The sequence below is a fragment of the Trichosurus vulpecula genome, chromosome 6, assembly GCF_011100635.1.
Source record: "Trichosurus vulpecula isolate mTriVul1 chromosome 6, mTriVul1.pri, whole genome shotgun sequence".
Lineage (NCBI taxonomy): Eukaryota > Metazoa > Chordata > Mammalia > Diprotodontia > Phalangeridae > Trichosurus > Trichosurus vulpecula.
The window spans coordinates 7,984,871-8,010,132 of NC_050578.1; the positions used below are offsets into that span (position 1 = coordinate 7,984,871).

Sequence of the window (25,262 nt, forward strand, 5' to 3'; positions counted from 1 at the left end):
CTTGAAGGAAGCCAGGAAGCCAAGAGGCAAAGATAAAGAGATATGAGAATTCTAAGCATTGGGCACAGCCCGGTGAAAATGTAGAGATTAGAGATGGCACGTCTTTTGTGAGTGTATCTGAGTATTTAGAGGGATGTAAATTATAAGCAGACGGGAAAGGAAGGTAGTAGAATGCCAGGTTATGAGTACCTTTGAACACTGAACAGATGAGTTTGTATTTGATCCTGGAAGTGATAGGGAGCCACTGGAGTTTATTGAATGAGGGGTGACCTATGCTTTAGGAAGATCAATACATCTCATTCCACCTCTGCAGTCCACCACTTCTTTACTGAGTGGAAGAAGGTACATTTCACTATTGGTGAATCATTACTCAAACCAATTACGCAAATGTTAATTGAAAGAGGCAGGTGGTATGGTAGAAAAGTGCACTGAAGTAGAATCAGAGGGCCTGGGTGCCAGGAGTTCCAGCTGTTTGTGCGACCTTGGACAAGTCACTTCTCTAGGCTTCAGTTTCCTCATCTTTAAAGCTAAGGGGTTGGAATAGATGATCTCTAAGGTCCATTACAACTCTAAGGTAAAGAGAACTCTTGGCTAAAGCAATGGAGGCCTTAGAAAGTTAAGATAGGGTCTCTGATTCGATAAGAATAGTTAAAGTGAAGATGAGATGCGAAGAGATAACTATAATGCAGATTGTCTATGGAGTGTAATGGAAGAAAGAGTGCTACTGATATAAAGTATTTTAGAAAGCAATTTGTAATTATGCTAAAAAACAGTGACAAAAACGTCCATTCCCTTTTACCTAGATATCTCACTGCTACCCCCGCCCCCACACACATATATACTTTCTGTTTTCACTCCGGTATAAAGTACTACTTTACATTTTTTACTTTATTCACATATATAATATAAAAGTTATTAGGTTTGTTGCAATATAGAATCCATTTTTTACTTTTATATATATGAATACACAGAGTATGTATAGTATATAGAATATACATGTATGTATTATTGTTCAGGCATGTCAGACTCTTGGTGACCACATTTGAGGTTTTCCCGGCAAAGATACTGGAGTAGTTTGCAATTTCCTTCTCCAGCTCTTTTTACAGATGAGGAAACTGAGGCAAACAGGGTTAATGACTTACCCAGGGTCACACAGTTAAGTGTCTGAGGCTGGATTTGAGGTTTTCCTGACTCCAGGGCTGGCTCTCTATCCACTGCAACACCTAGCGTATGTGTGTGTGCATGTATGTATGTGTGTACATGTATATACACATACTATTCATTGTAGCACTTTTTGGTGGTAGTAAAGAACAGCACTGAATCTATGATGTTTTGTCAAAGAAATGGTTGAATAAACTGGCATGAGAGCATAGTAAAATATTATAGCAGGAAATAACAAATGGGAGAAAATAAAAGAAACGTGAACATTTTTTTAAAATGACGTGATACGGAGAGAAATAGAGAAAAATATTCGGACAGCGGAGGGGACAACGAGGGCAGAATGCTGCATACATTGTCAGATTGAGGTCTCGGTAGTTCTCTTGCCTTAATTGATTTTCTTCATTACAATGGAGGATTACAAGGTGGTAGGGGGTGGGGTAGGGAACGACGGCAAATGACGCTGATGTGGAAAACAAAAAGCATGAATACGAAGTATTTAAAAAATAAACGCATAAGATTTCTTAGGATGGAATGTGAGACCTGGGAGTCCACGCAACACGCGCGCTGGCTCACTCTACCGACATTTGTCGGGACAAAGCCACCGACCCAGGGGATCCTGGTACTGGCTTTTTCTAATGTGACTATTATTAATTCTTGTTACTAGACTAGCAGCGAATCCTTTGCACAGCGCCTTCACACCCGCAAATAGCACACATCCTAGCTGGTTCTCTCTTGGCTGTCCTAGAAGGAAGCCTCGTACTACACTTTCCAGCAGCTCTCTGCCGAGCACCTGCCGCTAGCGGGCGACGGGCGTGACGGACATTCCTTTCACGTCCACGTCCACGTCCTGCGCGATGACGTCATCACGCAAACGACGCGCCCAGCCGTTTCCGGCTCCTTCTCCTCTAGCTTCTCTGGGTCAGGGCTGGCGCGAGTTGGGGTTTCCATTCTGTAGTCGTTGTTTTGGTCCGCGGCCTGGACTTGGGGGCTTGGGTGACGAGGCAGGGTCGGAGGGCGTGGCGCTGCGCTGGGCTGGGTCGGGCCTCGTCGGGTCGGGTCGGGCCGGGCCGGCAGGTCCCCCCTGCCCAACCCCACCAAGGAGTTCCAGCATGGGTCCCGCTGGCATCCGCTGACGGCTCTTGGGGGGTTTCATTTTATTGTGAAGGAAGTGGGTTGAACCGAACACGACAAGCAGCCGACTTCATGCCGTTCTATTGTTTGGGGGAGGACCAAAAAAAAAAGTCCTACCTGGCAAAAATTCAGCGCCCTCTTTACCAGTAGAAACCCTCAGGTATCTCCTCTGCCGCGGTAGTGTTTGGGTTTCCTTTTGATATTTTGTCCGTGGACGTCCCCCGCGTAGCTAGGTCTCCCGGGTGAGACAGATGCTGGATCCCGAGGCCGCGCCAGTTCCAGCCACGGGCTTTGCTATGTCTCTGAGCTGTGAGGTGAGTTAAAACGTCTGGCACTAAAGAGCACCACCTTGGTGGTTTTCACGTTTCAGGCTTGGGGCTGGGGTAGGTGGGTCTGTCTGACCAGCTCCTACTCGGTGGCTTTCTCGGGTGACAGGTGAACCCACGTGATATTTAACTCACACGGATTCTGTTTACGCCCTTGTACTTTTTTCATCCGTGTTCTTTCACTCCAGGAGGCATCATCGAACCTTTTTACATGGCATTCAAAGCAAGGCATAGATTTAATGAAGCTTATTTTTGAGCTCAGGCTGGGTTTAGTTTTTAAATCGTGTGTTAGGCATTCCTCTGTTTTCGAATGAATACTTTTGATACTGCTCCCTAATAAAGATAGCTAATATGGATCGCTTTAAGGTTTGCAGAGCGCTTAACACCTGTAATGTCATTCGATCTCTTTAGTTTTAATTGGCTGTGTGTGTGTATATGCACACACGTAAGTACTTACACACGCGCACACACAGATTCTAGTCGGAAATCCTGACATTTATTTTGTAATAAACATTCTTGTACAGCCTCCCCTCCTCTCATCTTTTTTTTTTTTTTAAAGCTGAGGGTATCAAAGATAATTACAGACCTCTTATTGGGTGAAAGCAAACAAAAGTTCCAGTTCTTCGTTACAAAAGAGACATTTCAGGCCTGCCACAATTCTTTGTTTTTCGGACAGATTTGAAAGTTTTTCAGCCTTCAAATATAGTTCAGGACCGTTGCGGTTTATATAATTGGCATACTTGGCTGCAGTCCTTTCAGAAATGTGTGCTGTTTTTCACTTATGCAAATGTGCAGAATTGGTCTTCTAGGCTGGAGTGGGAATATTTTAACTGATGTAAGTTAATCTTGTCTCCTTTCGAAAGTCACTAGAAAATAAATTCACAAGTATGTATGTCAGTATTATATAGAAGATATTGATGTTTGGCCTTTTGGTTAGCAGTCGTTGAGATTTGGGGGGCCATTTTTGTGCAAGTGTGGTGGAGATTTGAAATGAACAGATTGTTTCAGATGGTGTTAGTAGGCTTATAATTTTCTAATCTAATTTTCTTTAGATCCGTGGAAGTCCACACTGGAGTGAAGAGTTGTTATGGCTCTTCAGAGTATGGGTAGGCTGGAAATTGACCATAGAATGCAGAGCTAAGGAAATCATATAGATAATCCTCTCCTCTTAGGAATAGGGAAATTAAGCCCAGACTGCTTTTCCACTTTCCAGGTTATGTGATGCCAAGCTTGATCTTTATTATCATTTAAAAAAAAACAGTTATGGATTTAGATGAATCACTGTAGAGTAGTTATCTAGATATGCTTCATATTTGTCCCATTCAGCAGAATGGTATTGTATATTCAGTGTTAGTAAATTGACTGATCAGAATATTATGATTTAGCTTTGTCATTTCATTTTTTGACAGGCCTGCACAACCTGCAGCTCTTATGGCCCTCACCTGCCAAAGGATTTTGGGTGGCCCATGAAAAATGTAGAGGGAAATATCCTTTGTATGGAGAGGATATCATTTGGCATTCTGTGGCCCACAGGCTGCACGTCGTGCAGGTCTATGTCGTGGGACATGCAAGTAATATTTCAGGAAGGCACATTTGTATTCTTATATTGTGTCATCCCACTAATCCCACTATTTTATATACATCTTTTAATATATGTCTCATGCCAAACTTATTGTATGTTATATGGAAACATATGGATTGAGCTAGGCAGGGACATGGCAGTACTAGATAAATTGGCCATCCCATCATATCAGTTTAACTTGACATTGCTTGCCTTCCTTCTGTCTTTCCATTCTTCTTTCCTCCTCTCCTTCCTTCCCCGCCTTTTTTTCTTTATCCCTGTTTTGTTTGCTCTTTCTTGTTCTGGCAAAAACAAAAACAAAAAAAAAGCCACTCATTGCTGGTTAGGAAACCAAACTACGTGCCGCCTAGGATACCAAAGAAGTATTTCCAGAATGAATAGTTGTGGGTTTTCAAGACATTCCCTTTGCTTATCTGTCTTTTTTCATTATTTTTTAATCCTTGTGTTTCTCCTTTCTCCAGCCCTATATACTTCCAAATCTATCTGGTTTAAAAAAAATTTTTTTTTTTAACCTAATCCTGGCCTTTATTCATCACAGCTATGAAGATATCTCAGTAATTTATTAGTATTTGACAATATTGTTTTGCTGTTAAATCAGTATACACAAAACTTCTCTAATTCAATGGCAATATTAACATAAGTATTACAGTGAACAATATGTGTGATAAAATAATTCAAGGTGTTACTTTAGTGTATGTATGTTTGTATATGTACATGTAAGACCCTAATCTCAAGGTTCTTTTAACATATATACACACAGAGATTGGTAAGATTGACTTTATATTCCATTCAATTGGGGAGGGAGGAGAAAGGGTTCCTCAAGACTCTGTCCTTCCTTAGATCTTTTCCATATCTAGGAGGACAGATATACAAAGACTTTGAACATATCATTTTTAATTAGGGGTTCACTTCTGATCTATATATGGATATAGATATATTTGGAAAGATATATTGGGCACCTCCTTGAACTTTCCTTGATTCAGTCATATCCACAAAACATCTCCAAATTATTTCCTGTCACTAAATTAAACATGATGAGAATATTGCTTCTTATAACTCTTATACTATTTAACTTAATTTTAAAAATGAGGTTATGTCCACCTGAGCTTCCAGGCAAGGATGCTGATCTCTTCCAGGCAAGGAAATTTATAGTAATTTTTGAATTAATACTACTCATTTGTTGAGAAATTTGATTGCTTTTCCTTAATATTTCCTAAATCATCTCTTTCCATTCTTTTATAAATGCAGCCTTATTTTTAGGCATGGATTAGCAACCTATGGAAAGAGTATCAAAGAAGATACACGGGTTGATCCTGGAGATAATAGAGATCCTTTTGAATGTATTGACTTGAGGAGAGGGGAATGTGTGACATGATTAGGCCTGAGCTTTAGGTAGATCATTTTGGCTGCTTAGAAGGTGCTAAACTGAGGTAAGGAGATCAATCAGCGGCAATGCAGGAATGAGACAAGGGCCTGTACTAGGATGGCAGCTGTAAAAGTGGAGAGAAGGGACATGAGAGATGTTGGTGAAAGCAGATATGACAAGACTTCATAATAGACTTGGATATTTGTGGTGAATGTGAGTGATGTATGGAGGAGGACATTGAGGTTCTGAGCCTGAGTGAATGGGAAGATAGTGGTGCCCCCAACACGTATAGGGAAATTTGTAAATAGGAAGGGTTTAGTTATTCAGTATTGTACTAGAAATGTTAGCTTTAGCAATAGGAGAAGAAAAAGAAATTGAAGGAAATAGGGTAGGCAGTGAGCAAACAAAGCTACTACTCTTTGCAGATGATATGATGGTACATTTAGAGAATCCTGGAGAATCAGCTTGAAATAATTGACAGTTTTAGCAAAGTTGCAGAATATAAAATAAACCCACACAAATCATCAGCATTCCTATATATTACTAACAAAGCCCAGCAGCGAGAGATAGAAAGAGAAATCCATTTAAAGTAACTGTAGACAATATAAAATATTTGAGAGTCCACCTGCCAGGAGAAACCCAGAAACTATATGAACACAATTACAAAACACTTTTCCCACAAGTTATAGTCAGATCTAAATAATTGTAAAAAAATCAGTTGCTCATGGGTAGGCTGAACTAATGTAATAAAAATGACAATTCTATCTAAATTAATTTATTTATTCAGTGTCATACCAACCAAACTACCAAAAAACTATTTTATAGAGCTAGAAAAAAATACTAACAAAATTCATCTGGAAGAACAAAAGGACCAGAATATCAAAGGAATTAATGAAAAGAAATGGAAGGGGAGGTGCCTTAGCTGTACCAGATCTAAAACTGTATTATAAAGCAGCAGTCATCAAAACTGTTTGGTATTGGCTAAGAAATAGAGTGGTAGATCATTGGAATAGGTTAGGTACACAAACACTATAGTCAATGACTATAGTAATCTACTGTTCAATGAACCCAAAGACTCCGGCTTCTGGGATAAGAACTCACTATTTGACAAAAACTGCTGGGGAAACTGGAAAATAGTATTGCAGAAACTAGGCATAGACCAACATCTTACACCATATACTAAAATAAGGTCAAAATGGGTACATAATTTAGGCATAAAGCATGATGCTACAAGCAAACTGGGAGAACAAGGAATAGTTTACCTGTCAGATTTATGGAGAAGGGGAGAATTTATGACCAAACAAGAGATAGAGAACATTACGAAATACAAAATGGATAATTTCGATGACATTAAATTAGAAAGTTTTTACGCAAACAGAGCCAAGGGGAGCCAAAAGCTGGGAAACAATTTTTACAGCCAGTGTCTCTGATAAAGGCCTCATTTCTAAAATATATAGAAAACTGAGTCAAATTTATAATTATACAAGTCATTCCCCAATTGATAAATGGTCAAAGGATATGAATAGGCAGTTTTCAGAGGAAGAAATTACAGATATCTATAGTCGTATGAAAAAATGCTCTAAGTCACTATTGATTAGAGAAAGCAAATTAAAACAACTCTGAGGTACCATATCACACACTGACTAACATGACAAAACCGGAAAATGATAAATGTTGGAGAAGATGTGGGAAAATTGAAACACTAGTGTTGGTGGAGTTTTAAACTGATCCAACTATTCTGGAGAGCAATTTGGAACTATCTCCAAAGGACCATAAAACTGTGCATACTTTTTGACCCAGCAATACCACTTCTAGGGCTGTATCCCAAAGAGATCATAAAAATGGGAAAAGGACCCACATGTACAAAAATATTTATAGCAGCTCTTTTTGTGGTAGCCAAGAATTGGAAATTGAGGTGATGTCCATCAATTGGGGAGTAGCTGAACAAGTTGTAGTAAATGAATGTAATGGAATACTATTGTTCCATAAGAAATGAGCAGTCGATTTCAGAAAAACCTGGAAAGACTTACGTGAACTGATGCTAAGTGAATTGAGCAGAACCAGGAGAACATTGTACATAGTAACAGCAACATTGTGTGAGGATCAACTTTGATAGACTTGGCTCTTCTCAGCAATGCAGCGATCCAAGACAGTTCCAAAAGAGTCATGATGGAAAATGCTATCCACATTCAGAGAAAGATCTATGGAGGCTGAATGCAGATTAAAGCATACTATTTTTCTCTCTTTTTTATTTCTTTCTTGTGGTTTTCCCTTTTGTTCTGATTTTTCTTTCACAACATGACTAAGGTGGAAATAAGTTTAATATGATTGTACATGTATAGCCTAAAATTGCATACTGTCTTGGGGAGAGGGAAAAATTTAGAACTCAGAATCTTATGCTGAATGCTGAAAACTAAAAATCAATTAATTAAAAAGAAAGAAAAATGGAGGGTTTGAGAGGGAAAGATAGTGAACTCTATTTTGAACATAATGAATTTGAGATGTATACAGGCCATCCATTTCAAGATGTATAAGAGGCAGTTGGTGATGAGAGAGTGGAGTTCAGAAGAGATTTGGGCTGGATAAAAAGGTGCAGAAATCATCTACATAGAGATGATAAATTGAACCTGTGGGCACTGATGAGATTACCAAACAAGGGAATTTATAGAGAGGAGAGAAATGTGCTCTGGATAGAAACCTGGGGGATACTCATCTTGAGTGGGAATGACTTGGAGGAAGATCCAGCAAAGGAGGCTGAGAAGGAGTGGTCAGATACAATTATCAGATAGAAAATGCTCAATTTGGCGTTTAACCTGTCATAACCTGCCCCCTTCCTACCTTTCTAATCTGACATTTATTCTCTTCTATTCACTCTACAATCCAGCTATACGTACCCACCTCCTATTCCTCACACTGATCCTAACCCTGGGTCCATCTTCCTCTGCCTGTGCAGTTGTAGTGGCCGTCTGTGCACATAGAATACTCTCCTTTCCTCACCTCTGGCTTCTAGCTTTATGGACTTAAGAATTCAATTCATATTCCACCTTCTACTTGAAGCCTTCCTCACTGCTAATACATTCTGAGATTAACTTTCATTTATACCCTCTGTTATCATGTGCGTACATTGTTATTTGCGTGTTATCTCCACCCCCACCCTCCATTAGAATGTGAACTCCTTGAGAACCTTGTTTTCTTTATACAAAGTGCTTAATAAATGTTTGTTGACTGATTGAACTACAGCTATCCCTTCCACGTCTTGGGGGTGGTGGGGTGGTGTTGCAGGGTGTGGCATCTCTGCAATCTGGAAAATCCATGTAAAATATTTTGGCCCTCCCTTTGTACAGGAGAAGATGTCTGATTATTATGGCATTAAAAGATAAAATATGTTGATATTATTCCAAAATATATATATATATGTTTTATACATTACCGAGTTTTTAAACTTTTTCTTTATCATCTTTGGCTTCTGCAAAACTTCCCCAAAATTCCCGTTTAACCTCTTATGCCGACCCACGGTATGTTGAAACTGTGGTGGGGAAAGTCTTGATGTGGAAGGGATAACTCTAGTATCCCTTATTGGAAGTATGGTTATGAATTTCCTTCTTTTTGCCTTTCACAACTCCAAAATATATTCTTATTACCCTGATTGCATGTAATATCCTCAATGTTTGTTTAACTGTCTATTTTCCCTTTATAGCTGTTGGTATTCTTGTTGATGTTATTAGTTCTCTCCTGAGGGCACAGACTATATCTTTGATTCATTATTACTTAGGATTGTACCCTATGGATATAGGTTTTTAATCCTTTTTTTTTTGAATAGTGATTAATCTCTGAGTACAAAGTAGTTCAGTATATTGGATAGGAAATAGTTGGTCTCAGGAAGACTTGTTTCCAAGTCCTGCCTCTGACATGTACTGACCATGTGGCCCTGGGCGAATCGTTTAACCTCTTGGTAACCCATGCAAATCTTCAGGACTTGAGAGTATCAAAAAATTATTAGAAAAAGTTATGGGGAAGCTCCCTTTACCAATATCTGTTAGTAAGTTCATTGTGCCAATGAAATTACAGATTTGGGCTGTAAGAAAGACTTATTTCTGTATGGTGAGATTGAGTAAGATTGAGATCTTGAGGATGAGGAATAGAAGGAGAATGTAAAAAATCCTATGTATGGTTTAATGGCCCCTGTTTCTATTTCATTTTGACGTTGCTGCTGTAGGCACCTCTTGTAAAACTAAAAGTCGAAGAGGATGTGCCCACTTGAGTCTATGGAGTGAGTTTCCTCACCTGTGAGTTCTTTACATTAGTGAAATACAAGTATAATCCTCATCCCTCATTATATTTATTCTTAAATATAAAGATAATCATGTCATCTGATAACCTTGATGAATCAAAGATGATGTTGATTTTATTTTATTTTTATTTTTAGTTTACAGTACTCAGTTCCACAAGTTTTTGGGTTCCAAATTTTCTCTCTCCCACTCCTCCCCACAAGACGGCATGTATTCCAATGTAGGTTCTACATATACCTTCACATTGAACTTATTTATATAACAGTCCAGTTATAATGAAGAATTATAACCAATGTAATGAATCATGAGAAAGGAGAAATGAAAACAAAAAAAAAAAAGGAAAAACAAGAGAGAGAGAGAGAGAGCAAAAAGTTTGCCTCAGTCTGCATTCAGACTCCATAATTCTTTCTCTGGATGTGCATAGCTTTTTCCGTCATGAGTCTTTTGGAGCTGTCTTTGAACCTCGCATTGATGAGAGGCATCAAGTCTCAAAGTTAGTCCTTACGGATATCATGTGTCTATAATTGTGTATAATGATCTCCTGGTTCTGCTCCCCTCAACTCAGCATCAGTTCGTATAAGTCATTCTAGGTTATTATGAAGTCCATCTGCTCCTCATTTCTTATAGCACAATAGTATTCCACATATACCACAATTTGTTTAGCCATTCCCCAATTGATGGGCATCCCCTTGATTTCCAATTCTTTGCCACCACAAAAAGAGCTGCTATAAATATTTTTGTACATACTGCCCCATTTCCCACTTGTGTGATCTGGGATTTGGGATATAGCCCTAGAAGTGGTATTGCTGGGTCAAAGGGTATGCACATTTTTATAGCCCTTTGGGCATAGTTCCAAATTGCTCTCCAGAATGGTTGGATCACTTCACAACTCCACCAACAATGTAACAATGTTCCAATTTTCCCACAACTCCAGCACTTATCATTTTCCTGTTTTGTCATTTTAGCCAATCTGACAGAAGAGATGTGGTACCTGAGTTGTGTTGATTTGCATTTCTCTAATCAGTAGTGATTTTGAGCATTTTTCATATGACTATAGAGATCTTTAATTTCTTCCTCTGAAAACTGCCTATTCCTATCCTTTGACCATTTCTCAATTGGGGAATGACTTGTATTCCTATAAATTTGACTCAGTTGCTGGGACCTTTTCAAACTTTTGTTTTGAGGCCTTTCTAGCTACCATGCCCTACTGACCAGAATCATTTTCAGAAGGATGGAAAGAGGACTAGCTTCTATTCTAGCTAAGTACATCTGTGTCCTTATTAAGTATCTTTTCTATTTTATAACTAAGTAACCTTTAAAAACTTTTTCACTTTCACAAAGATCCAACCTCTTCTTCTCCCCCCCATTTCCCCCGCCATTCAGAATGTGAGGGGAAAAAAAAATCAACCCTTCTACAAACATATGTAGTCAAGGAAAAACAATTGCCTCATTGGCCATGTCCTTCCCTTCCCACCCTCTCCCATCCCCCCCCCCAAAAAAAATATATGTCAGAAGGTGAGTAGCATGTTTCATCATGAGTCCTCTGGTTGGTCATTGCATTGATCAGAGTTATTAAGCCTTTCAAAGTTGTTTGTCTTTATGATATTGCTGTTATTTTCATAAATTAGAAAACTTTGTGTTAACTGTTTAATGACCTACAGGTGCCTCATTTCATTCCCACATCTAACCTCAACAGAGTGCAGGCCTGCCTCTAACAACCAGGAGCACATAGAACTTGTCAAATAAATATGACTAAACCTAAAGAGAACCTAAACAACTGGAGGAACATTTAGTGTTCGTGAATAGGTTAAGTTAATATAACAAAAATTGCAATTTATATGTTTATACATTGAATGCAATGCTAATCAAACTGTAAAGGGGTTTTTATAGAAATGGACAAAATCATAATGAACTTTATGTGGAAAAATATTAACAATACTATTAAGGAGTATACTAAAAAAGGAAGACAAAAGAACAGAAGTTTGTAATCATAGTTCTTAAAACATTAAAAGCAGTTACCAGAACTGACTAGTACTTGGCAAAAAAAAAAAGAGATCAATGAAATAAAATATATACATGAAACATCTGCCCAAATATACACAAACCGTTACTCGAATGGATCTGTGATCCCATTCTGGAAGTTTCTTCCACTGATGTGGATTTCAGCTCATCCATACCTTCCCATCCTGTGCAACTCTTGTCAATATCCACTATCCTCCCAGTACTTTGCTAGAGGGGAGTCCACCCAACCTGCCGAAGCCCTTCTTCTTCCAGCACAAAGAAGGTATCACAGGAGAACTCTGTCCGTTATCTCTTACTCTTGCACAAGACCAGCTCATCTTCTCTTTTTGCCAATCAGTTCCTTGATGACATACTTTGTTTCTATTCTTCTTTGTAGTTCCTTGCCCCCCCATATGCTTATGTGTGTGCAAATGTATGTACATGTATAATTATATATATTCATACATAGATTAGTGTTTGGCAGAACTTTAGAATGATAAAAGTTAATTAGGCAGATAAATTACAAAAATTTGAGGAAGACAATGTTTTCCTTGTTTCAAAGAGGTTTTCAACACAACTCTGGTATATCAGAAAGAACACTTAGTGTGAAATGAGACTTAGCTTTGACTTACGGTCACTGACCGTAAGACTACATTTCCTGTTCTGTAAATTGGAGGTAAGGGTATTTGAAAGATAGGCCTCACAATAAGTGAGGGTCAAAGGAGATAATAATGAGATAACAAAGCACTTTATAAAACATAATATAACTATAAACTGTTAGTGACATTAATGGTTGGGTTACATTTAAGAGTGTCATGTCTTTATATTTCATATGCTACCTTTAGCATATTCGATCTTTTCAAGGTAATAATACTGCTTGACAAGTTTACAGACTGCTATCACAACTCCACAGAGATTAAGTAAAATACTATCTAAATTAAATGATGGTTTTTATTATAATTTTTGGTGTCTTCTAAGAAATTAGAAAAGTATAGATAATTCTGTCTTGGAGATGATTAGCTTAGGCGCCATTGGCAACTGGTTACATTTCTTGGTTTTTGATGAATTCTATTTTCTCCAGGAAATTTAATTTCTTCAAGTAAACATAACTATTTTTATTATGTTATTTGGTTATATTTTTACAAAAAGAACCAGAAAAGTGTTAGTCATTATTTTAGGCCTTTCCAGCCACTCTCTGCCATTACTTTCTTTACCATTAGTAGATTGTTTTTTGTATTCAGATTTCCTAATGTTTGTTTAGGAATCTTAATGTAGCAGTACATGTTTATAGCTCTAGAATAATAGTTTCTTTCTACTCCTTTTCTTTAGTATATGTCTTTGGTACAGCTCAGATAGTTGGTACTTTTTTTAAAAATTAAATTTTATTTTATTTTCAGATACACATTTTCTCCAACCCCTAATCCTTCTTCCTCCATTGAAAGAAAGACAAAACCCCTGTTAAAAGCATGTATAGTCAAGCAAAACAGATTGCTTCATTGGTTGAGTCCAAAAAAAAATGTCTTAATCTGTTTTCATGAGTCCTTCAGTTCTTTCAGGAAGTGGGTAACATGTTTCAGCTTGAGTCCTCTAAAATTGTGCTTGGTCATTTAATGAGCCCTATTTTGCAAAGCTATACCCTCTTCTGGTGGCTTGTACAAAACTGCCTTTTTAGCCCTTTACTCTTAGACCTTTTAAGACTTCTGTTAGCCAGTATACTTCTGTTAGATGCTAATTTTCATAGAATCATATAATTTTAGGTCTAGAAAGGGCAATAGAAATCATCTAGTCCAGTGTTCTCATTTTACAGACAAGGAAGGTGAGATCCATTGAGTTTCATTAATACCTAATATCACTTCCAAGATGGAATGGCCTACCACCTAGAAATGACAAAAACATTACAGGAATATATCAATCCATCTGGAACTCTTAAGTGTAACAAAATTTTAACTATGGTCTGTTACTGTTACTTGGTTTATATTTATTTTCTGCCGTATACTTTATAATATCCTTTCTACAATTTTGCCATATTTACCAGGTTTTTGCTCTTTGGTGGAAAGTTAGCAGATAGAAATGTTTTAAAAGAATTTAGATAATAAATAATGAATACTAGTTCTCTGTATAATTAAAATGAAAGTATTGAAAATAAGAAGGGTAAAGGTTAAATCATAGTCTTATTTGTTGTGTGGTCATGAAAAATGTAATTGTGATTTAATCTTTTATTAAGGAATAATCGTCTATTTAACCCATGATTATAAACTCAGAATGTAAATAATGAATTAAAGAATGAGGATAGGAGATTATAGTACCAATGAAACAATTATTTAGCACCTAATTTGTGTCTTTGAAAAACAGAATTTTTCATAGGTAAACAGAATTAGTAATGGGTAAGTGTAATATTACCATTAAATATTCTGAAATCTCATTTAGATTTTGTCTTTTGGTATTATTATAAATTGCATAGTGTAATATTATATATCAAGAGAATATTAAGACAAATCTTTTTCTAAAATTTTCTTTAGTTCATCAAATAACTAAATGGAGTCTGAGCAGCTGTTCCATAGAGGCTACTATCGAAACAGCTACAACAGTATAACAAGTGCAAGCAGTGACGAGGAACTTTTAGATGGAGCAGGTGTTATTATGGACTTCCAGACCTCTGAAGATGACAATTTGTTAGATGGTGATGCCTCAGTTGGTAAGTTAGAATTTCGGCTTCTATTTTGGGTGATGCGTGTCGTTTGAAGTATTTATGTGGAGGATTTAATTATTGCTAGATTTTCCAAGAATAAACTATTTTACTCTTTTGTTTGTAGTAGTTCACTATTTTCAAAACTGGTAATAATTTTCCCTTTCTTTCAATCTTAATTTCATATGAAGAAGCTTGGTTTTTAGATACATTTAGAACTTGTGTAATTGACAGATCTGATAAAATAACAATTGTTTCTAAATTTTTTTCAGTTTTTCCTAAACTCTTTCCCCTTGAAGCAATGTGATTTACTACAGGAGGGAAGTGGTAGTGATAGTCTTTTGGGGGAATGGGAGGTTTTGGGAAGGAGTTTGTGGTGAGGTAGAGGGAAACTGGTAATTTTGGAGTCAGGAAAGAGGTACTGAGAGTTCTTGGAATTGGCAGCATGACAGTCTCTCTTAAAGACTTAGCATCTCACCTTTATTTCAGTTGGCTAAGATGTTGGAGCTGCTATGGAGAGTGGATCATAGCAATAGTTACCCACAGGCTGCTATCATCATCTGTAAGACTGACTAGTTGAACGTGATTGACCTTTTGTGAAACTTTTGGAATATGATAATGGCCTTGGAAACCATCAGTAGGAAAAAGAACCTCTTCTTTAACTTTGTGCCTTTGTCTTGAGTAAAAGAAACTGATGGTGTTGCTAGAAAGGTTTTGAAAGAAGGGGTAATTTATTAGTAGAGTAGTACGCTAGTGTCTACACAAATCAGAATAACAAAAGAAAAGTGCTTCCTTTTTATATAGTTGTATAGTCTGGGAAATGTTTAAATATATTTTGCACTTTTTAGTTTTGTGCTCCTGAGAATAACAGAATTAAAAATCATATTAAGTACTTTGAACACCAATTTGAGTTTTTATTTATGGGCTAAGAAAATAGTGGAAATAATTATTCCAAAATGTAGGAAAATGTTTTTCAAGGATCACAGTGAAGATAACCAATCAGTTCTACTCCGAGTGAGGGTAGGCAACATGAATGCAGACAAGTAAACAAAAAAATAGCAAAGGGTCTTTGAGAGAGGACTACCAGTTGGGGGAACAAGAAAAGCTTAGGAAGCCAAACCTTAGTTACTCTTTGAAGGCAGTTTGGAATTCATTGAGGCTGACATGAGGAAGAAATGATTTCTAGATGTGGGGAGCCCCTTGTGAAAAAGTATAGAGACAGGAAATAAGAGCGTCGTGTACTTGGGAATAGCTAGTAGGTCAGTTTGATTGGAAAGGAGAATGCATGAAGGGCAGTAATGTAAAATAAGCCTGGAAAAAGTAGGTGGCAGTCAGATTTGGAAGACTGTAAAGGCCAAGCCGATGAGTTTATATTTTTTTCTAGAGCCGCTGAAGATTTTGGAATAGGATCATGATACGATCATGTCTCTGTTATAGGAATATGAAGTTGATAGCATTATGGAGAGAGGAGATGAGGTGGGGAGACGAATTAGGAGGCTATTGTAATGTAGTCCTGGAGAGAGGTGATAAAGGCCTAAACGACTATAATGGTCATTTGAGTGGAGAGATGAGTTGGATATAAGTGGTGTGCAAAAATGATCAACTAGATTTGCTGCCGTTCATATATAGAGAGTAGGAAAGAGGGAAGAATGAATCCTTGATTGTTCTCTTATTTCTTCTGAGGATGTTTGTTATCTGTTTATCTCTCTCTTTTTGATACTGTTTTGTGTATGTTTCCTTTGATATATTTTTATTTACTTCTCTTACTCCGTAGTAATTTCTGTATTGGAACTTTTCTTCAGTTGGCTCATTGTCATTTTGGTGAGTTGTAGTTTTCTTGAAGAAACTTCTGGTAATTTTATTCCTTTTTCAGTATTTCTCTTCTTATTTTTGAGGGTGAATGTCAAAGAGTTCATCTCCCTTTAGGTCCCTCTACCATCTTTCTGTATATTGCCTTCATGTGGAAATTCCACTGGACCATAAGTTAGAAGACCCAAGTTTTAGTCTAGGTCTTATTATTAGCTAGCTATGTGACTGTGGTAAAATTTGCTTAGCTTCTTTAGGCGTTATTATTCCTGCCAGCCAGAATCCTGCCAATTCTCAAGGCCCATTTCAATGTCATCTCCTACAGGAAGCCCTCCATGATCACAAGTGATCCCTCTCCACTCTGAATTCCCATGGTACTTTGCTGATAGGTACACTGACTTGTATAGAAGTCATCCAGGACAGAGAGGTGGTGTTCCTTCCCTATAGTCATTTCTATGGATCTTATTTCTTCTCTTTTTAAAAATTTTTTTTCTTTTTTTTCTTTTCTTTTTTTGATCCTTTTTTTTAAATCTGGATTAGAGCAGATAATTTCTAAATGTTTGTGTTTATTCTGTGTGAAAGGGGAGACTCAACTTTGTGCAGCTTGATAAGGTAAGACCAGGATTGATTCTATTCAACAACAATTTATTAAGTCCAAAGCACTGGGGGAAAGAGAAAGAAAAAATTAAACAGTCCCTGCCCTCACAGATCACAGCTCCTGGACATTTGTCAGTTGAAGTGGAGTTGGAGCCAGAAGATCCCATGGTGACCCTTGTGTTTGTCACCATGTAGGTAGCCAGACAAGCCATTTAATTTCTCTGAACTTTCTCATCTGTATGGCATAATATTTATACTTCATAACCACTTTATAAATTGTTGTGAAGAAAACATTTATAAACCATAAAATTCTATATAAATTTGTTCATAGGCTTGTCATTTTTTATCTAGAAGAGACCTAAGATGTTATCTAGTCCATTCTCCTCATTTTATAGATTAGAGAACAGAACTAAAAAAAAAATTAATTGACTTCCCCAAAGTGTCACAGGTAGGAAGTAAGCTCAGGCTAAATATTTAAACTGAAATCTCCTGGCTCTGAATTCACCTTTCTTGATGAGACCTTACACCTTAAGAGGATATATTATTGTCATCAAGACTTCTTCGTTGATTACATTTTGTTTGCATGCCATTGGGCTTTGTTTTAAAAATAGCTAAGTTATTTTGGTTCCAATAATTTTTTTAAAAAATGTTGAAGGTATATTTGATGTAATGTTAGTCTTGTCTTCTCAGAGTGGATATTGTAGGACTCATTTAGTAAAGAAGAAATTTGTCCTAATGGCTATGGTCCAATTGAGATTTGTTGAAGATGTGCGTTAGCTTAATCCTTGAAATACTGTATTTTGAACTAAAGAGTATTTAAGTCTTAAGGTTATTTAGATTGAGCCAGCCAGTTAAGCCAGTCATTAGAAACTTTGTAAACTACATTTCAGGTGTTAGGAATTATTTTTCAGCAGTTATTGTCATTAAAGATTAGCCATAAAAAAAAATTGGGGGCAGCTAGGTGGCACAGTGAGTAGAGCACAGGCCCTCGAGTCAGGAGGACCTGAGTTCAAATAAGGCCTCAGACACTTGACACACTTACTAGCTGTGTGACCTTGGGCAAGTCACTTAACCCCAATTGCCCTGCCTTCCCCCACTCCAAAAAAAAAAAAAGAATAGCCATATAATTCATGTCTTACTGATGATGAAGTGTGTATTGTCATATAGTTACAGTAATACGTTAAGAGATGCTGATTTTACTCTTAGAAAAGACAGAAAAATTGCTAGAGATGACAGGTATGTGAAATAAAAGTCAGGTATCCATTTGACAACTGATTAAAAGTACCGTTAGTGATTGGTCTAGTTTGGTCATACTTAAAAATAACCTTACTTAGTCCCTAAGTCTCTCTTCATTTTGGGTCATGTTATGGAAAACTGGAGTGTTAATAATTCTTATGCATTATGCTGAATGATTTGAGGAGGGTGGCAGGATGGGAGTGTTTATGTTATTTTACCTCCCTCCTTCCTTTCTTCCATCCGTCTGTCTGTCCAGTAGCATGGGATAGTATAAAGAGTGCCCTAGATTTGGAGTCTGAAGATGTGGGTTAGTTAGAGGCCTGGCCCTGCTATTTACTGTCTTTGTGATGTTGGACAAATCACTTTATTTGCCTCTCTGGACTTATTTCCTCATCTCTAAAATTAAGTGTTAGACTGTTCATGGGCTCTTCCACTATAAAATTTTATGATCCTATAATGTGATGCAGAAAATTTTGCTTTAGGAAATACACATTCTTGGATTCCCAGGATTTATTTTCTTTATGTATATATGAATACCTTTTATTGATACCTTTTTGTCTTTCCTTCAGTCATTCCTCATCTCCCTGTCCCCCCAGTCTCATCTTTTTTTCAGCCTCTTCAATATTAACTTCTCATATTTTGTTATCTTTGTCATCTTTGCCAGGTTTCTGTATATGAGTTAATGTACATTCCTCTTACCATTAGTGATTTGGTAGATGTTTTCATGTAAAGATGAAGATATATTTTCATAGTTTGCAGTTCTTTTGAAAACAGTTTGTTTATATTCTTTGACCACTTATCTGTTGAGGAATGACTTGCTACCGTAGTCCATTCTTTCAGGATGTTTTCTGTGCTGTTTATGAAATCAGAACTGATTTCTATGTGGCTTGGTTTAGCTCCCTTCTGATATAGCTGTAGTAGGAAACTGTTCTTTACCATTCATTCAATATACAGATTATTCTTTCTGCTGTATTTTTTATTTTCAGTTTTACTTTTATTGGGCATAACAAATTGGGTATATTGTATTGCTAATGTAAGTTTTTCATATTTCAAGGTGATAGAACTCTATCTCTTTGATAAAGGACCTTCCTCCTTTGACCTCACATTGTATTTACCATGAGAGATTGTATGTACTAGTTTGCTGTGTTTGTGTCATCTCTGTGCTTAAGTACATGTGGATATGGATTTAGTCTTAGCAGATAGTAATAGCTAGGAAATAAATAGTTCCCACTATGTGCCAGGCACTGTGCTAAGCACTTTTCAAATATTATCACACTTGGTCTGCACAACAAGCCTGTGAGGTAGATGCTATTATTATCCCTGTTTTACATTTGAGGAAACTGAGGCAAATAGAGGGTAAGTGATTTGCCCAAGGTTACACACCCAGTAAGTATTTGAGGCTAGATTTGAACTCAGGTCTCCTGGTCTCTAGGTCTAGCACTCTATTTGTTGTACCTTCTGGCTTCCTAGGTGGTAAACTTTGTATCTTGCACACTATCTCACACAGTATTCCATACATGGTAGACACAATATATGTTTATTTTTTTTTAAATATTTTTTTTATTTTCAGTTTACCACACACGGTTCTACATAATTTTGAGTTCCAGATTTTCTCCCATCCCTCCCCCCTCCCTCCCCAAGATGGCATGGAATCTCATATAACTACCATGTATAACTTTGCATTGAATTAATTTATACACTGGTCAAGTTGTGGAGAAGAATTATGACCAGTGGAATGAATCATGAGAAAGAAGAGACAGAACCAAAAAAAAAACCCCAAAAACAAAAACAAAAGAGAAGAAAAAAGGCGAGCATGTAGTGTGCCTCAATCTGCATTCAAACTTCACAGTCCTTTCTCTGGATGGAGATAGCGTTCTCCATCGTGAGTCCCCTGGAGTTGTCCTTCCACCTTACGTTGCTGAGAAGAGCGAAGTCTGTCAGGGTTGGTCCTCACGGAATCCATATATCTGTGGTTGTGTACAATGTTCTCCTGGCTCTGCTCTGCTCACTCAGCATTATATCGTGTAGGTTTTTCCAGATTGTTATGAAGTCCGTATCATCCCCATTTCTTATGGCACAATAGTATTCTATTACCTTCATATACCACAGCTTGTTCAGCCATTCCCCAGTTGATGGGCATCCCTTTGATTTCCAATTCTTGGCTACCACAAAGAGAGCCACTATAAATATCTTTGTACATATGGGTCCCTTTCCCTCTTATGTGATTTCTTTGGGATACAACCCTGGAAGTGGTATTGCTGGGTCAAAGGGTATGAACATTCCAATGGCTCTTTGGGCGTAGTTCCAAATTACTCTCCAAAATGGCTGGATCATCTCACAATTCCATCAGCAATGTTTATTGAAATAATGAACAGGAAAATAAACTGCATGTGAAATAAGTTTATTACCTTTTTCCAATGTTGAGGGATACAGAACTTGCTCTAAATGGATAGAGAAACTCTAATAAGATTTCACATCTCTTATAGTTCTTTTTATGAAGTCGGTTGGAGATAGAGATGGGAAGGTTGAGGGGGAAATATTTTTTCTTTTCCTTTTTTTCCTGAGGACTTCAGATCCTTTTTTATCCAAAAAGGAAAAAAAAGATCATAATTATTTTTAAAATGATAAATAAAGTACTACTCACAATGGACTCATCCGAAATGATTTCTAAAAATGAAATGATTGGGAGACTTTATGTAAAAGAATATCACCTCAGAATACTAGAGTGCTTTACACTGAGTTCAAACAAGTATAGTAAAACTAGATGGCTATTGGTCCTGCCTCTCGAGGGGAATTACAACAGCAGTTGTAAAATATGTGTATTGCTACTATAGAGAGATTTAAGATCATAGGATCATCATTTAGAGCTAGAAGGTTTAGGCCCTAGAGGTTACCTCTTCTAACTCCCTCATTGCATACATGAAGAAACAGAATTTGCACCCAGGTTCTTTGACAGCAAAGCTACTGCTTTTTCTATAACCCCATGTTACTACCCATTTGTTTGTTTTATAAGAAACATGAAAGTTCCGTGGTTGATCATAATAAGAAAATATCCACATTGTAATTGTATTAGGGCATATATCCCATGTTGTAAACTTGCCTCTTAATAATATTGGGAAGTTGGCAAAATGTGAAAACTAATATTTGGAAAAACAGTTAAAATAGATGTGAACCATTTTTATTGTAGCTCCTGGCATCAAGGAAACAGAAGGAAAAAGTTCAAGAGACATAGTTTCTGGGTAATTAATCGTTTTATTGATCATTGCTAGCAGATAATTAATAAAAGGGTTCAGTGGCATTGTCAAAAGCCAGAGACCCCTCATGAAACCCATTTAACCCTTATATCCCGTTGACTTTGACTGGTTAACAATGAGAAGAATGAATATTAAAATGAGAGTTCGACCTATTATAATGAGGGTGGGCATTGGATGCTCCCAGACCACTCCCAGCTTCAGGCAGTCTAGATCTACCTCTCCTCCCTGAGGTGACAGAGTAGAACACTGTTGGCCAGAATTCACCTTAGATTAAATTCTTTGTAAGGTTTTCTAGTTGGGTAGGTCAACAACTCCACTTAGGTAAGATGGGTGGGGTAAATTTTTGGGAAAGGTCAGGTATCTCCTCAATAATTTACTATTTAATAATCATTCCTCTCAAAAGAGTGTGAGACTCAAAAGAACCAGAACTGTTGGTGCTTTATAATAAAAATTGATAGTTCACTTCTATACAGTGTTTTAAAACTTAACCAAGTACTTTCCCTACAATGAGTTAGTGTTTACTAAAAAGAACAATGAATGCTTCATAAACATGTAAAAAAATTTATTTAAAATGTCATTTCCCAGTGACATTTTCACCTCTTCTTCAAAAAAGGAATCTCTTGCAGCAACCAAGCAGAACAAATGAACATCATGGGTCATGTCTGAAAAGATCTGCTTTATTCGACAACCATAAGGAAGGCTGGAAGCGCACTTTAATATCAAGTCTTCTCACGTCACAGTTGATTGCTGCGTTGACCACGTCTGGGATCAGTGTTGTTTTCAGCTAGGTGGTACAGTGAATAGAGTACTGACCTGGAGTCAAAAAGACCTGAGTTCAGATTTAAGGTACTTATTACTTCTGTGACCTCTGGCGAGTCATATAACCTCCCTCACCTGTAAAGTGGGGATGATGACAGCATTGTCACGAAAATCAAGTGAGCCTATATTTGCAAATCACTTACTACCTGGCATGTAAGTACCGTATAAATGATTACTCTGTTCTTCCTTGTACATTATTGTGTAAATTGTCTTTCTGGTTCTACTTTGCTTTTCCCTGTATCAGTTCATATAAGTCTTCCTAGGAAGAATAACTGCTTCAAAAATAATAGCTTTGAGGATCTTAACAAGAACTATGACAAACAGGTCTTGATGAGGATAGCTTCTAGTGCAACTATAGAAAACTCTTCGTAGAACTTAAAAATATATTTCAAAAAAGCATTTATTGTAGTTGACCTTGTTTTTAAAATAGCATTCTCAATCTAAGAAAAATCAACTCTTTTTCTTTTGGGGACTCTTTACCATCTCTGTTTACAAATAAAGAAGAAAGTGAAACAAAAAAAACTTCATACTGTTATGCCCTTGTATCTAAGATTCAAAGGTAGAAGTATAAGTGATGATAGTATTACTACTGTATTTGTTTTCATAATATCTGGAAATTTTAGATGCCTAGGTAGAAAAAGAACTGAGAAATATAGTGCCTTTGCCTTATGCCACAATATTTAGAAGAACATTATAGCCCTGTGGAGGGGTTGGGGTACAGGGCTTGATTGACTGAACAAAACCATATATAAAAATCCTTCCAAGGGAAGAATTTTCTGGAACTTGGTGTTAACCACTCTTCCCCTAGTGGTATTAGAGATGTATTCTATTGACAGATTTTTTAAGGAGATGGTGAACCAACAAAAAGTGGGGGAAAATCTTTCCATTTAAGTGGATTTGAAATCTAACTAAGAGTCTGAGAGAATTACTTAAGGGCAGTGTGAGGCTAAGTAATTTTTCTATGTGTTAGAGGTAGGATTTATTCTCTTTTTTTTTTTTTATTTTTGGAGGGGGGAAGGCAGGGCAATTGGAGTTAAGCAACTTGCCCAAGGTCACACAGCTAGTAAGTGTGTCAAGTGTCTGAGGCCAGATTTGAACTCAGGTCCTCCTGACTCCAGGGCCTGTGCTCAACTCATTGTGCCACCTAACTGCCCCCTAGAGATAGGATTTAAAACCAGGTCTTCCTGATTCCAACTTGAGACTAGCCCTTTGTCCACTATGCCCCGTTGTCTCTCAACAGAACATTTATAAAGCATAAATGTATGGATCAGTTTGTTAGACAGTTTTGTGTGTAATGAGATAATGTGTGTATATATATATATGTGTGCGTATATATATTATATATATGTATATATTAAAGTGCTTTGGAAAAACTGAAAGCAATAGCTATGTAAATTAATTAGGTATTAGAGATAGGTTATATTCATAAAAATAATGGAGCAGGAAAATTAAGTAGATATATATTAACTGTTATTACTTACCATTATTATTACTTCAGAAGAATTTAGCAGGTAACTTTAGACAGGTTTTAAACAAAGGTCACAGAGATATAATTTTTTTTATTTTTTTGGAGGGAGGAAGGCAGGGCAATTGGGGTTAAGGTCACACAGCTAGTAAATGTGTTAAGTGTCTGAGGTCACATTTGAACTCAAGTCTTCCCGACTCAGGGCTGGTGCTCTACTCACTGCGCCACCTAGCTGTCCCTAATTTGTTTTTTTTGGTCTGAAAAATTTTGTATAGAATAATTCTCATAACACCTCATAAGGATGCCAGATAAATAATTTACTATCTAGAAAAAGTTATCTGTTCCTTGCTTTAGCTGTTGTTGGATGCTCCATCTATAAACAGAAGCTTTTTTTATTTTATTTTACCAAAGCACAAATACAAAATAGAGAAAAGAAAGAAAAACATGATAAACTTGAATATTGAAACTTATATATAAAGTAAGAACGAAAAATATCATATCATATGTGCATAGCAGAACATGGGAGGGCATTCAGAATGTGTAACAATACATTTTCATTTCAAGAAAGCCGGTATGATAAATGATACACCTTGTGTTGAGAATTGTCCATCTTTTCTTTGCTTGTTTGTATTTTCTTTTGTTCTCTGCTGTGCACTTTTTAACTTTGTTCTTTTTTTTCCCTTCCCCCCAACTCCCCAGAAGGCTACAATATAATTTAGATATGTTTCATGATATATACATACACATACAGATATATACATACACTTATAAATATATACATTCATATATAGATCTATACTTTCCCAAACATACTCCACTCCTGATCCTTGTTTTTATGTTTGTACATATCTTTTGTTTCCTATCTCTCCCGCCTTTTCTACTTTACTTTTACCTATCAGCCTCTTATTACTTGCTTACCCCCCTCCTCCTCCGACCACCCTGCCCTCCTGTTACTTGCGTTCCCCCCTCTAAAGATCCCTCCCCTATCCTCCCATTCCCATTAATCTAAACACATTCTCCCTCTAAAAATCCTTACCTTATCCTAATCTCTCCCTTGTCCTCTCCCTCCTGACTATACCCCTACCATTTTATTACTTCTAAATTTAGAAGACTTTTATAAATATATGTAATATTTCCTCTTAAACCCATTCCCGATGAAAGTAGGTTACCAGAACTACCAGCCCTCCTCCCCCATCTAAATCCTCTGTATCCTTTCTTCCTCTTGCACCTCTTTTGTATAAAATAGCTACTCTTTTTTAACTGTTTCTAAATGGTTTTACTTTTTAAATTCATATCATAGGTTTATCCCCCTCTTTCTTATGAGCTCGACAGTTATTAAGAATGTTAGACATACATTTTACATTTTATGTTATATAAAAAAGGTAAACAGTCTGTTCTCATGGATCCCTTATATTCAGTCTTTGGTATCTTTGGTATGTACCTTATGTTTCTCTTGGTTCTTGTATGTCAAATCTTTTATTAAGTTGAATATTTTTTTAAACAAAGTCTTGAAAGTCTGAGGGTTTGTCAGATGTCCATTTTT

The 25,262-nt window shown here is 36.9% G+C and overlaps 1 protein-coding gene across 2 annotated transcripts in view; it reads left to right on the forward strand.

Annotated features, from left to right (window-relative positions):
* Nucleotides 1-2,026: 2,026 nt before the first annotated feature.
* Nucleotides 2,027-25,262, forward strand: part of CLCN3 (chloride voltage-gated channel 3) — a 142,294-nt gene continuing 119,058 nt past the window's right edge. The window contains exons 1-2 of one of the 2 annotated variants that reach the window (XM_036763609.1): nt 2,027-2,606; nt 14,376-14,551. In XM_036763609.1, coding sequence (XP_036619504.1) covers nt 14,392-14,551 — 160 coding nt within the window. In that variant the 5' untranslated portion in view covers nt 2,027-2,606; nt 14,376-14,391. The remainder of the gene's footprint in view (nt 2,607-14,375; nt 14,552-25,262) is intronic. The other variant, XM_036763607.1, reaches the window with a different exon arrangement.